The 10,991-nt window shown below is 42.8% G+C and overlaps 1 protein-coding gene across 2 annotated transcripts in view; it reads left to right on the top strand.

Annotated features, from left to right (window-relative positions):
- Window positions 1–1,024: 1,024 nt before the first annotated feature.
- zgc:162698 (uncharacterized protein LOC560165 homolog) overlaps window positions 1,025–10,991 on the top strand; it is a 24,908-nt gene continuing 14,941 nt past the window's right edge. The window contains exons 1-6 of one of the 2 annotated variants that reach the window (XM_039824593.1): window positions 1,025–1,271; window positions 3,918–3,984; window positions 5,824–5,921; window positions 8,141–8,260; window positions 8,381–8,437; window positions 10,343–10,405. In XM_039824593.1, coding sequence (XP_039680527.1) covers window positions 1,128–1,271; window positions 3,918–3,984; window positions 5,824–5,921; window positions 8,141–8,260; window positions 8,381–8,437; window positions 10,343–10,405 — 549 coding nt within the window. In that variant the 5' untranslated portion in view covers window positions 1,025–1,127. The remainder of the gene's footprint in view (window positions 1,272–3,917; window positions 3,985–5,823; window positions 5,922–8,140; window positions 8,261–8,380; window positions 8,438–10,342; window positions 10,406–10,991) is intronic. The other variant, XM_039824587.1, reaches the window with a different exon arrangement.

Here is a 10,991-nt window from a genome sequence, read left to right as displayed (position 1 = left end):
AAAAAGTGTCAAAAAGTGTCCAAAAAAAGCATCAAAAATGTAACTAAAGCGTCAAAAAGACGTTAAAACGTCAGAAAAGCTTTGAAAACGCCTCTTAGGCTACTTTCACACCGCAAGTCTTAATGCCTGATTCTGATTTTTTGCTCAGATCCGATTTTTTGTTTGGCTGTTCACATGTGGCCTATATCAGATTCCAGTGTGAACTTTGCGGTTTTGAACTGACCCGCATGCGCAAAAGAACACTAACAATGACATCAGACGCAGCACGCTGTTGCACTAAAGTTAGGGAGGTTATGGAGGAAATCAGCATTTTCGCTTTTATTTATTTATTTTTATTTTATTTTTATTAAAATGTTTGTGTAATGGCAGCCATAACATTAATGCGCAGATGCTGAGGAGGGAGAAGACTGAAGAGAAAGAGAGACAACTTTGCGGGGTTATGGCTGCAAATTCACTACAGAGGTCTGTGTGACCGGACGGCCAATTTGCACGTCAGGACCGCTACGGGCCTCCACCACTCTAGCTTCGCCCTCGCACACGCTCCACCTCCCCGGCGGCACTGAGGACAGTCCTCCCCGGTTAACAGCCGCACTGGAAGCAAGGGGCCCCGCCCCTCCCCGCGGGGAGAGTGGCCGCAGCGAGGGTTTTTGAGGTAAAAGTCACATCAAATCCGCCTTGGCTGTTCACACTGCGGTCGCATTGAAAAAAATCAGATCTGGGTCGGATTCAGGACCACATGTGGAAGTGGCCTGAATCTGATCTGAAAAAATCCGATCTGGGCTAGATTTGAGTGTTCACACTACTTCTGAAGAAGCCTGACCTGGTCACTTGACCCCCAAAAAATCGGATTTGGGCCACTTTGGCCTGCAGTCTGAACGTAGCCTTAAAGCTTCAGCAGTGTAGAAAAGGCCTTTTAGATCGTCCAAGAAGGTTTGATGGTGACACCGATACTGACGGATCAACACACAGCATCTTTACAATGTAAACATTTAAACTTCCCACGGTCCCTGAAAGCACCATTCCTTCCCTGCCAACGTCAGCCGGAACACGGAAGTATTCAGCTTGTTGTGAGTTGTTCAGCTTTTGCTGGCTGCTTCTACTATCTTGTTCCTCCTCGTCGCTCACAAATGGCGCGTTCCGCGGCTCTGGGCCGGACAGGGCCGGGTCGGACCGGGCCAGGACTCTGGTACTTGGCGCTGGTGCTGACGGTGCTGGTCGGGCCGGGCGGCGCAGTGTCCGAACCGGGGAAATGGATCCTGAATGTCGACAGCGTGAGTTTCCTGCTTGTTGTCGGGAGTGTTTTTAGCGGTTAGCTAACGTTAATATTTAGATTTAGATATAGATTTAGATTTAGAAGATCACTGCGGCTGCGTCAGAAACATGTAGACATAGTAGAGTAACTATTTACTCATGTAGCGTTACTGTAGCCTACCGTCGCACAATCCTCATTTTCTGCTACTTTAAACTTACTACAGCTCAGATTTAAATATTGCACTTTTTAATTTACTTGCTGTTATGTATCTGATCACTTTATATTCAATCCATCTCTCTCACTTTATCCAAGTGTCGTGAGATAAACGTTGTTATGATATGAAGCTACAAATAACATTGAATTGAATCCATATTCAATCCATTTTCAAATTCTACTACTACAAAATACAGTCAATAGTCTGGGACACACACACACACACACACACACACACACACACACACACACACACACACACACACACACAGGAACATACAAATTTTCAAATTAAGACTACAAAATACAGTCAATAGTCTGGGACGGACACACACACACCTACACACACACACACACACACACACACACACACGAACATACAAATTTTCAAATTAAGACTACAAAATACAGTCAATAGTCTGGGACGGACACACACACACACATTTAGTTGTCTAAATTAATAAAAAACAAGCAAAATATAACAAATATTTTGTGAAAGCACCAACTGTCAACCGTACAATATCGTCTGAATATCCAGTATTTGGTCAAGAGTATCGTATATCCGTATCGCCCAGCCCTCACAAACTGAAGTCAGCTCTCCATCTTCAACAGCTGCAACATTATTTAATCAGTAATTATAATCCACCTGCTGTGTTTGTCTTCATGTTCAAGTGCAAACAGTAAGCGCCGCTTGTCCCAAACAAACTCTGAACATGGTGTTCTGTTCGTATTCTAGGAGAAACGGGTGTCTGCTGTCGTACATTTTGATACTTTTCACAGTACTTATGTAGCACGGGAGCATGCCTATGTTCCTACATTGTCTTTTTCATAAATTTGTATCAGATTTTATCCCCCTAACCCTTAACCCTAAAAAATGTTGTGGGAGGATAGGGCTTAAATTGAAGGGAAGAGTAGGAACACAAGACCTAATTTTGAAAATGTCCTAGAAATATGGGACCATAGGGTGGTGGGACCATTGAGCTGTGGGAACATTGAGCTGTGGGAACATAGGGCAGTGGGACCATTGGGCTGTGGGACCATTGGGCTGTGGGACCATTGGGCTGTGGGACCATTGGGCTGTGGGACCATTGGGCTGTGGGACCATAGGGCTGTGGGAACATAGGGCTGTGGGACCATTGGGCTGTGGGAACATAGGTTGGTGGGACATTTGGGCTGTGGGACCATTGGGCTGTGGGAACATAGGTTGGTGGGACATTTGGGCTGTGGGACCATTGGGCTGTGAGACCATTGGGCTGTGGGAACATAAGTTGGTGGGACCATAGGGCTGTGGGACCATTGGGCTGTGGGACCATAGGGCTGTGGGACCATTGGGCTGTGGGACCATTGGGCTGTGGGAACAAAATGCACTGTTTAGAATTGGAATATATAGGCAGTCTTGCGAAAATCGATGCCGAATTGACAATTTGCTTCAAAGTTTTCGGAGTTGAGAAGCTTCATGAAGTGAGGCGACAGTCAGCCAGCGCCTGGCTCGTCGCTGGGCCAGTCCTGCTCAGAGACCCCGCTGTAAGCTGGAGGTCTCTCAGACCGCTCACACACACACACACACACACACACACACACACACACACACACACACACACACACACACGTCCACAACGCAGCAGGCAGAGGCGGGGGAGAGAGAGAGAGAGATACCAGTTTCTCTTTAGGAGACTTGTTTAAATTATGACAAATATGCTATATACATTAGATTTAGTATTTAGTTCATACTTCTTTTGGTGTATTTCTTTTCTGATTAAGTACTGAGAGTAGTTAGTAGATCTGCTTAGAAGTGGACTTTTCCTCTAACTACGTTCCTGTAACTACTTGGTCGGAAAGCGGCTAATGAGAAAACGTTAAACTGAACCAACTTACAAGACGCACACATCACGGCTTGGTGGGAAACGAGCGTGAACAGAGGGAGGAACAGAGGGAGGAACAGAGGGAGGAACAGAGGGAGGAAGGCTGTATTAATAGCCTCTGATTAAGTGGATTGATTTCACCTGAAAAATGCGGTTCCTTCTGAAGGAGTGTTTGATTTTAACTCCCTGCCTCAGGTGTGGTCAGGTGAGCATTGGAAAGTGTAAATTAAGCGTTAAAAAGTGTAGCACCAAAAAAGCGTGGATAAACCGTCCAAAAGGTGTGTAAAAAAGCCACCAAAAGAGTGTCAAAAAAGTGTCAAAAAAAGCATAGATAAACCATCAAAAAAGGTATCCAAAAAGTGTCCAAAAAGTGTTAATTAATTATATATGTATGTAAAAGAAGACATGGGAATCTAACTTTTTACAGTGCAGGACCTTTAACACTTTGCAACATGACATAATTAAATATGTGAAGTTATCGCTCTTGTGTGAGGTGCCGTCATGCATTTTAAGCTTTTAAAAGTTGTCAAAGATTTTTATTTATTTCTTTCTAATCACGAAGGCGTCTGTTTTGTTTTTCTTTGTTCCAGGAAAGCGTGAAGAAGCAGAGCTACTTCCTCTTCACTAAAACTCTGTTCAACAGCAGCTTCATCCATCGTAAGTAGAGCCAGACGTTCTCTCTTCTTCTGGTGTCGATTTGGATGCTTTTAACAACGTGACATCATGACCCCGCTTAAAACCTACACGCCCACTTTCTTAAGCCAAGTGGCGTGTTATCGGTACGCATTTTGAGCTCTCCTATCCTGGCTAACGTGGGCTTGAGCTTCTCGTTACCTTGCCACCTACAGGTTTGGCATGTATGTTTTGCATATATATACACGGCTCTGTGTAAACAAACACCTTTTAGTTCCTTCAGCAAAACATGATTATGCGATCGCATAATTCAACGGACAATCAGCCAAAGTCCTTTTTTTTTTTTTTTTTTTAAATATGCCGCACTTTCGCCACATAAATTGCGTATTTCCGCGCAAAATATGCGGGGCTTGCATGATTTCATAACCCCCGCATTTTCGTTGCAAAAAAGTCCCATAATATATATTAGCAGAAAGTTGAAAAAATGTTGCGTTTACTTCACACAAGAGCAGCCATTTTCCCCATTGCCATGGGAACGTTATGAAGTGACGTAATTACGCAACGTGAACATCATCGAAAAGCAGGTGGAGGTTGACATTTTGAGTCTCTTAAGTTGGTATCCAATAAGAAAGCTATTTTAATATCTGATATTATCTGTTTAAGTGCTCCTGCTGTCTACATTTTTAACGATTTTTGAAAGTCTGTCTCTTTTGTATCTTTTATTTCCCTCTGTTTAGACTATTACTTTTATTTTTACTTTAATATTATATTATTTGTATATATTTTTGTATCTTATTTGTTTACTTATTGCAATGACTGAATATCTGTCAACCATTTTTGGAAATTAAGTTTAAAAAAAGCAGGGTGTTGGGGGGGGGGTTTCTTAAATCTTTCATCAAACGGCAGTTTTTGCAAGTTCCCGCAATTTCATTGCATAAATTCTTTTCTGAAAACTGACAGCTGTGCACAATGTTATTTTTTTTAACATTTTTTGCAAGTTCCTGCAATTTCATCGCATACAATTGCATAAATATCATAAATAGCATATTCCATCGCATTTTTTAAGAAAACGTGCCGCATAATCAAGGATTTTTGCCCCGCATCAATCACAAAAAAACTCTGGAAGGACTGCATAATATATCTTAGCAGAAAGTTGAAAAACGTTGCGTTTTACTTCACACAAGAGCAGCCATTTTCCCCTGTTGCCATGGGAACGTTATGAAGTGACGTAATTACGCGACATGAACATCATCAAAAAGCAGCCGAAACATAGAGAACTCTACTTTAAAGTTCTTTTACAACCTTTTTATGGCATAGGAAACCTATGGGGTGGGTCAGCTGAACTTATTGTGTGTGCACTCTGAAGACTACTGAACTCCCCACCTGTACAGGATGGCCTTTTATCAACTTTTAGTCTTTTTATTCTCTTTTGTTAACTTGGAGACTGAAAAGCAGGGTGTTGGGGGAGGGAATCACTTCTTTTTTTTTCTCTTTTTCATCAAACGGCAGTTTTTGCAAGTTCCCGCAATTTCATCGCATAAAATTGCATAAATATCATCGCATTTTTTTAAGAAAACGTGCCACGTAATCAAGTTTTTTTCCCCCGCAACAATCACAAAAAAACTCAGCTTTTTCCTGGAAGGACTGACTTTTCTGAAAACTGACAGCTGTGCACAATGTTATTTTTTTTAAACGGAGAGGGTGAAATCTTTATGAAAATAGCCGGCCACGTGTAAACGTAGCCCAAGTCTGATTTTTTTTTTTTTATTATTTATTTTTATTTTTTTAAATGTTCCTACACTATGATTTGTAACGAAGTGTCCCTGTGACGTGAGCTGTGTTCTGTCTCTCCGTGTTGCTCAGTGAAGGCCGAGGCCTGCAACTCGTCGGCAGCCGTCAAGCTGGACGTGTCCTGGTACCTGAGGAACTCCCACTGCTACGACGAAGTCTTCCGCCTGGACGTAAGACGCTCGCTTCCCTAGTCCGCTGGACGGCACAAATCATAATCGCCATCAGTTTGGTCCATATTCAGAACAGGAATTGAATGTTGGTATCACTGGTTGCGTTCGGGAACAGGGATGCACCGAATCCAGGATTCGGCATCGGCTGATCATCGGGCTTTTTGACGGGTTTTTTTTTTCTGGTGAACCTTTAGAATTTCTTGATGATCAGTTCACTATTTTGACTGAATTTGGGTGTTTGTTTTTTTTGTCAATTTTATAGCATTTTGGGAGAAAGAAATTGGTGAAAGAACATTGAAAGAAGTGACAACGATGTTAAAAGCGTCAAATGTGTCAAAACGAAAAATGCCAAAAACAGCAAAAAGAGTGTAGGAAAAAAAAATCAACAAAAACATCGGGAATTAGAGAACAAAAAAAAAAAAGAATTCATTTTCAATTTTTGACCCCAGAAAAACTAAAAGTTGCATGGTTGACGGGAAAGACAACACGAGGGTTAAAGTGATGGTTCGGAGTAATTCACCCTAGGGTCCTTTGCACCATGACCTCGAACCAAACACCCCCCCAGAAGCTTTTTTCACCTGGGTCTAACACTGGGCGAGTTAGCGTAGAGTAGCGTTAGCCGCTGAGTAGCTTAGCGCGGGGCTAATGGACCCACGTTTGTATCTCTTAAATGACCCCACTAATAATGCCCGAAATGATACCAAAGGTCTACACTAGTACATATAGGTTATGCTCTCATAAAACGATGGATTGGAAAGTTTGTAAGTACACCAGAAGTTTATGAACACTTGCCTGCTCTCTTCTGCTCTCTGCTGCTGCTGCTGCTACCTGCAGTTAGACGAGTGCTTAGGGACCGTCTACAAATTACTACACCGGAAAGAGATACAACAAAAATATTTATTAATTTAATGATTAAATAAGGTAATGTCTCCAAACTTACCTCAATTAGTACTTGTCTCCTGCTAGTTATATTACAGCACTTACTTTAAAAAATAAGTTAAATTAATAAATATTTTTGTTGCATCTCTTTTCGGTGTTGTAATTTGTAGACGTCCCTAAGCACTCGTCTTACAGCAGCAACAACAACAGCAGAGAGCAGAAGCCAGCAGGCAAGTGTTATTTACATAAACTTCTGGTGTACTTACAAACTTTACAATCCATCGTTTTATGAGAGCATAACCTATATGTACTAGTGTAGACCTTTGGTATCATTTCGGGCATTATTAGTGGGGTCATTTAAGAGATACAAACGTGGGACCATTAGCCCCGCGCTAAGCTATTCAGCGGCTAACGCTACTCTAGCTAACTCACCCAATGTTAGACCCAGGTGAAAAAAGCTTCTGGGGGGGTGTTTGGCTCGAGGTCATGGTGCAAAGGACCCTAGGGTGAATTACTCCGAACCATCACTTTAACTGTTGTTGTCTTTTTTTTAACTTCAGTAAATGCAACATTGTTCCAAAAGTCGACGAGTAATCGTGTTAAATAGTGAGGATTTCAGTATTGACCCAAATAAATGTGATTTATGATTTTTGCCTAAATCTACAGTACAGGCCAAAAGTTTGGACACACAGTTTGTTTTCTTTATTTTCATGACTATTTACATTGTAGATTCTCACTGAAGGCATCAAAACTATGAATGAACACATATGGAATTATGTACTTAACAAAAAAGTGTGAAATAACTGAAAACATGTCTTATATTTTAGATTCTTCCAAGTAGCCACCCTTTACTTTTTTATTAATAACTGGGAAATAATTCCTCTAATTAACCCTGACAAAGCACACCTGTGAAGTGAAAACCATTTCAGGTGACTACCTCATGAAGCTCATTGAGAGAACACCAAGGGTTTGCAGAGTTATCAAAAAAAGCAAAGGGTGGCTACTTTGAAGAATCTAAAATATAAGACATGTTTTCAGTTATTTCACACTTTTTTGTTAAGTACATAATTCCATATGTGTTCATTCATAGTTTTGATGCCTTCAGTGAGAATCTACAATGTAAATAGTCATGAAAATAAAGAAACACATTGAATGAGAAGGTGTGTTCAAACTTTTGGCCTGTACTGTATACAGCAGGACAAATATCAATTAGATTCCTTATACAGGTGAAGAGCAGCTCCGTGCTGCGTCTCTCTGTCCTCTTTCTTATTTGTGTGTGTGTGTGTGTGTGTGTGTGTGTGTGTGTGTGTGTGTGTGTGTGTGTGTGTCTCTCTCTCCAGGCGAACGGGGCAAAGAATTACTTCAACTCGACGAAGGTCAGCCAGGGAGGAGGAAGTGGATATTATGTTTTTCACCAATATCGTCCAGTCACCTGCCAGCCGCACATTAGCCCCCAAGCGGTAATAAACACGGACACACACACACTCTGACTCACCGTGCAAACAATACGTGTACTGTGTGTGTGTGTGTGTGTGTGTGGTAAGGGTTTCTAAAGAGGGTGTGTTTGTTTTATCACACAGTTCGGTCTGGATGAATTTGAGATGAAAACTCGACTGACGGAATTGCCGCAGGAACAGGTGAGACACTTCCTGCTTCTGTCTCTCCACCCATCTCCTGTCTCTCTACCCATCTCCTGTCTCTCTACCCATCTCCTGTCTCTCTACCCATCTCCTGTCTCTCTACCTGTCTCTCTACCCGTCTCCTGTCTCTCTACCCGTCTCCTGTCTCTCTACCTGTCTCCTGTCTCTCTACCTGTCCTCTGTCTCTACATCTCTCACCGGTTTTTTTTTTTTTTTTTCTCTTCTCTCTCTCTCTCTTTTTTTTTTTTTTTTTTTTTCTCTCTCTCTCTCTACTTGCCCTCTTTCTCTCTTACCTGTCTCTACTCTGTCTTCTCTTCTCTCTCTCTCTACTCTGTCTCATTGTTTCTTTCTCTCTCTACCTGTCTCTCTACCTGTCTTCTTTCTCTCTCTCTCTCTCTCTCTCTCTCTCTACTTGCCCTCTTTATCTCTCTACCTGTCTCTCTAACTGTCTTCTTTCTCTCTCTCTCTCTCTCTACTTGCCCTCTTTCTCTCTCTACCTGTCTCTCTACCTGTCTTCTTTCTCTCTCTCTCTACTTGCCCTCTTTCTCGCTCTCTACCTGTCTCTCTACCTGTCTTCTTTCTCTCTCTCTCTCTCTCTCTCTCTCTCTCTCTCTCTCTACATGTCATCTGTCTCTCTACCTGTCTTCTGTCTCTCTACCTGCCTTCTGTCTCTCTACCCATCTCCTGTCTCTCTACCGGTCTCCTGTCTCTCTACCTGCCTTCTGTCTCTCTACCCATCTCCTGTCTCTCTACCCGTCTCCTGTCTCCTGTCTCCTGTCTCTCTACCTGTCTCCTGTCTCTCTACCTGCCTCCTGTCTCTCTACCCGTCTGTCTCAGCCAGAGCTGCACATAAAAACCTTAGAAGCAAACGGCCGCCCTCTCTGCCTCACCACTCTGAGCCTGTTTCAGCGTGCGTGTTCTCGGAGGAGGATCCAGTAAGTCCTGTAGAGGTTCCTGTTCCACGGCAGTTTGACAAATGTCTTTGGACTCTTTCCAAACTCTGCAAGCCTGTTCTGTGACAACAATCATTCATAGCTCTCTGGCTCTTTTGTTCCCACACTTTCTGTCCGATATAATCACGCCCTGCTGTCACACTGCACGCCCGCCCCCGGCCGGCGGTTTTCCCAAAAAAAAAAAAAAAAAAAAAAAAAAGAGGTTTTTTATATTAATTTCCGTTCCCCCCCCCCCCTCCAATAAAAAAATGGAATTTTAAAAAAAGAAAAAAGAAACAAAACAAAAAAAAACAAAAAAACCCCCAACACCCACCACCCCCCCCCCCCCCCCCCCCCCCCCAACCCAAAAACCACCAACAACCCCCCACCAAAAAAAGAAAAAAAAAAAAAGAACCCCCAAAAAACAACAAACAACAAAACCCCAACACCCCCCCACCCCCCCCTAAAAAAACAAAAAAACCCCCCCCCCCCCCCCCCGCCCAAAAAAAAACAAAAAAAAACCCCCACCCCCCCCCCCGATAACCTTAAAAAAAAAAAAAAACCCCCAAACCCCCCCCCACCTCAAAAACCAAACCCAAAAAAAAACCCCCCCCCCCCCCCAATGGAAAAAAAAAAAAACAAAAAAACTGGCCCTGATTGGTGCATCTGAACAGGGAGCTGTGGATTTTTGCAAATCCCACTACAGGCTGTAGGTGGAGCCAGAAGAGCTGGATTTTTATTTTAATGACCTGCTTTATGTAGTTCTCCTGGAACATAGGGTCAGTTTCAGCAAAATATGACAGAAAGTTAGTTTTACAAGTCTTACCTACTGCACCTTTTAATGTAAATAACCCAGCCCGTGTTTCTTACTCGTCTCTATCGCTGCTCCAAACCAACATATTGCAGTTGTAGTTATCTTTAAGCACTACGTATCTTAAACTAATTTTTCCTTTTTCCGTTTGTTTTTCAGCCAAACACAGAGAAGAATTTAGGAAGCAGGAGGAGGAGAGATGCGGACGCTCCAAAACCAAAGGTGTGCAACACCATGGCAACTAAACAGCAGCGGGCAGAGCCTCCATGCTGCCTCCTGTTTACGCCCAGTATACCAGGATGTTGATGAGATATTTTGGTTTGGGCGTGTTAGTTTAAACAGAGATTAGTAGTAATAGAGATCACTTTTGGCTCAAAACTCCGCTTAAAACCCCCAAAACATAGCAATGAAAAATGCAGCCTCTGTGTCTTTTGTCATTCTTTTCTTTTGCAAAACTAAAATTGTTCTCTTAAAGCTACAGCGCGTAGTTCCTGTCGCCCCCATGAGGAATTCTAAGCAATGACAACACCACTGTTGTTGTTGCATCCACATGATACAAGCCTCCCGTAATCGGCTTCCATGTCGTTCAGCCATTTTTGAAAACCTATAATGGCTGAGAGGGACATAGAGCGCTAGCCGACCCGTCTAGCTAATCCACAACGCGTTTTCGTTCAGAGCCAGCGTCACGTGACTGAAACCAGCTGAAACGGAGAAGGGGGTCAGCGAGAGGCGCTCGTCCCTGCGCCGGCACATTTGAAAGCCTGCGCTGCACTTTAGTTCACAATGGAGGATCATACTTATGCCGAGC

Source organism: Perca fluviatilis, chromosome 2 (assembly GCF_010015445.1).
Source record: "Perca fluviatilis chromosome 2, GENO_Pfluv_1.0, whole genome shotgun sequence".
In the NCBI taxonomy this organism is placed as follows: domain Eukaryota; kingdom Metazoa; phylum Chordata; class Actinopteri; order Perciformes; family Percidae; genus Perca; species Perca fluviatilis.
This window is presented reverse-complemented; position numbering and strand designations above follow the sequence as displayed.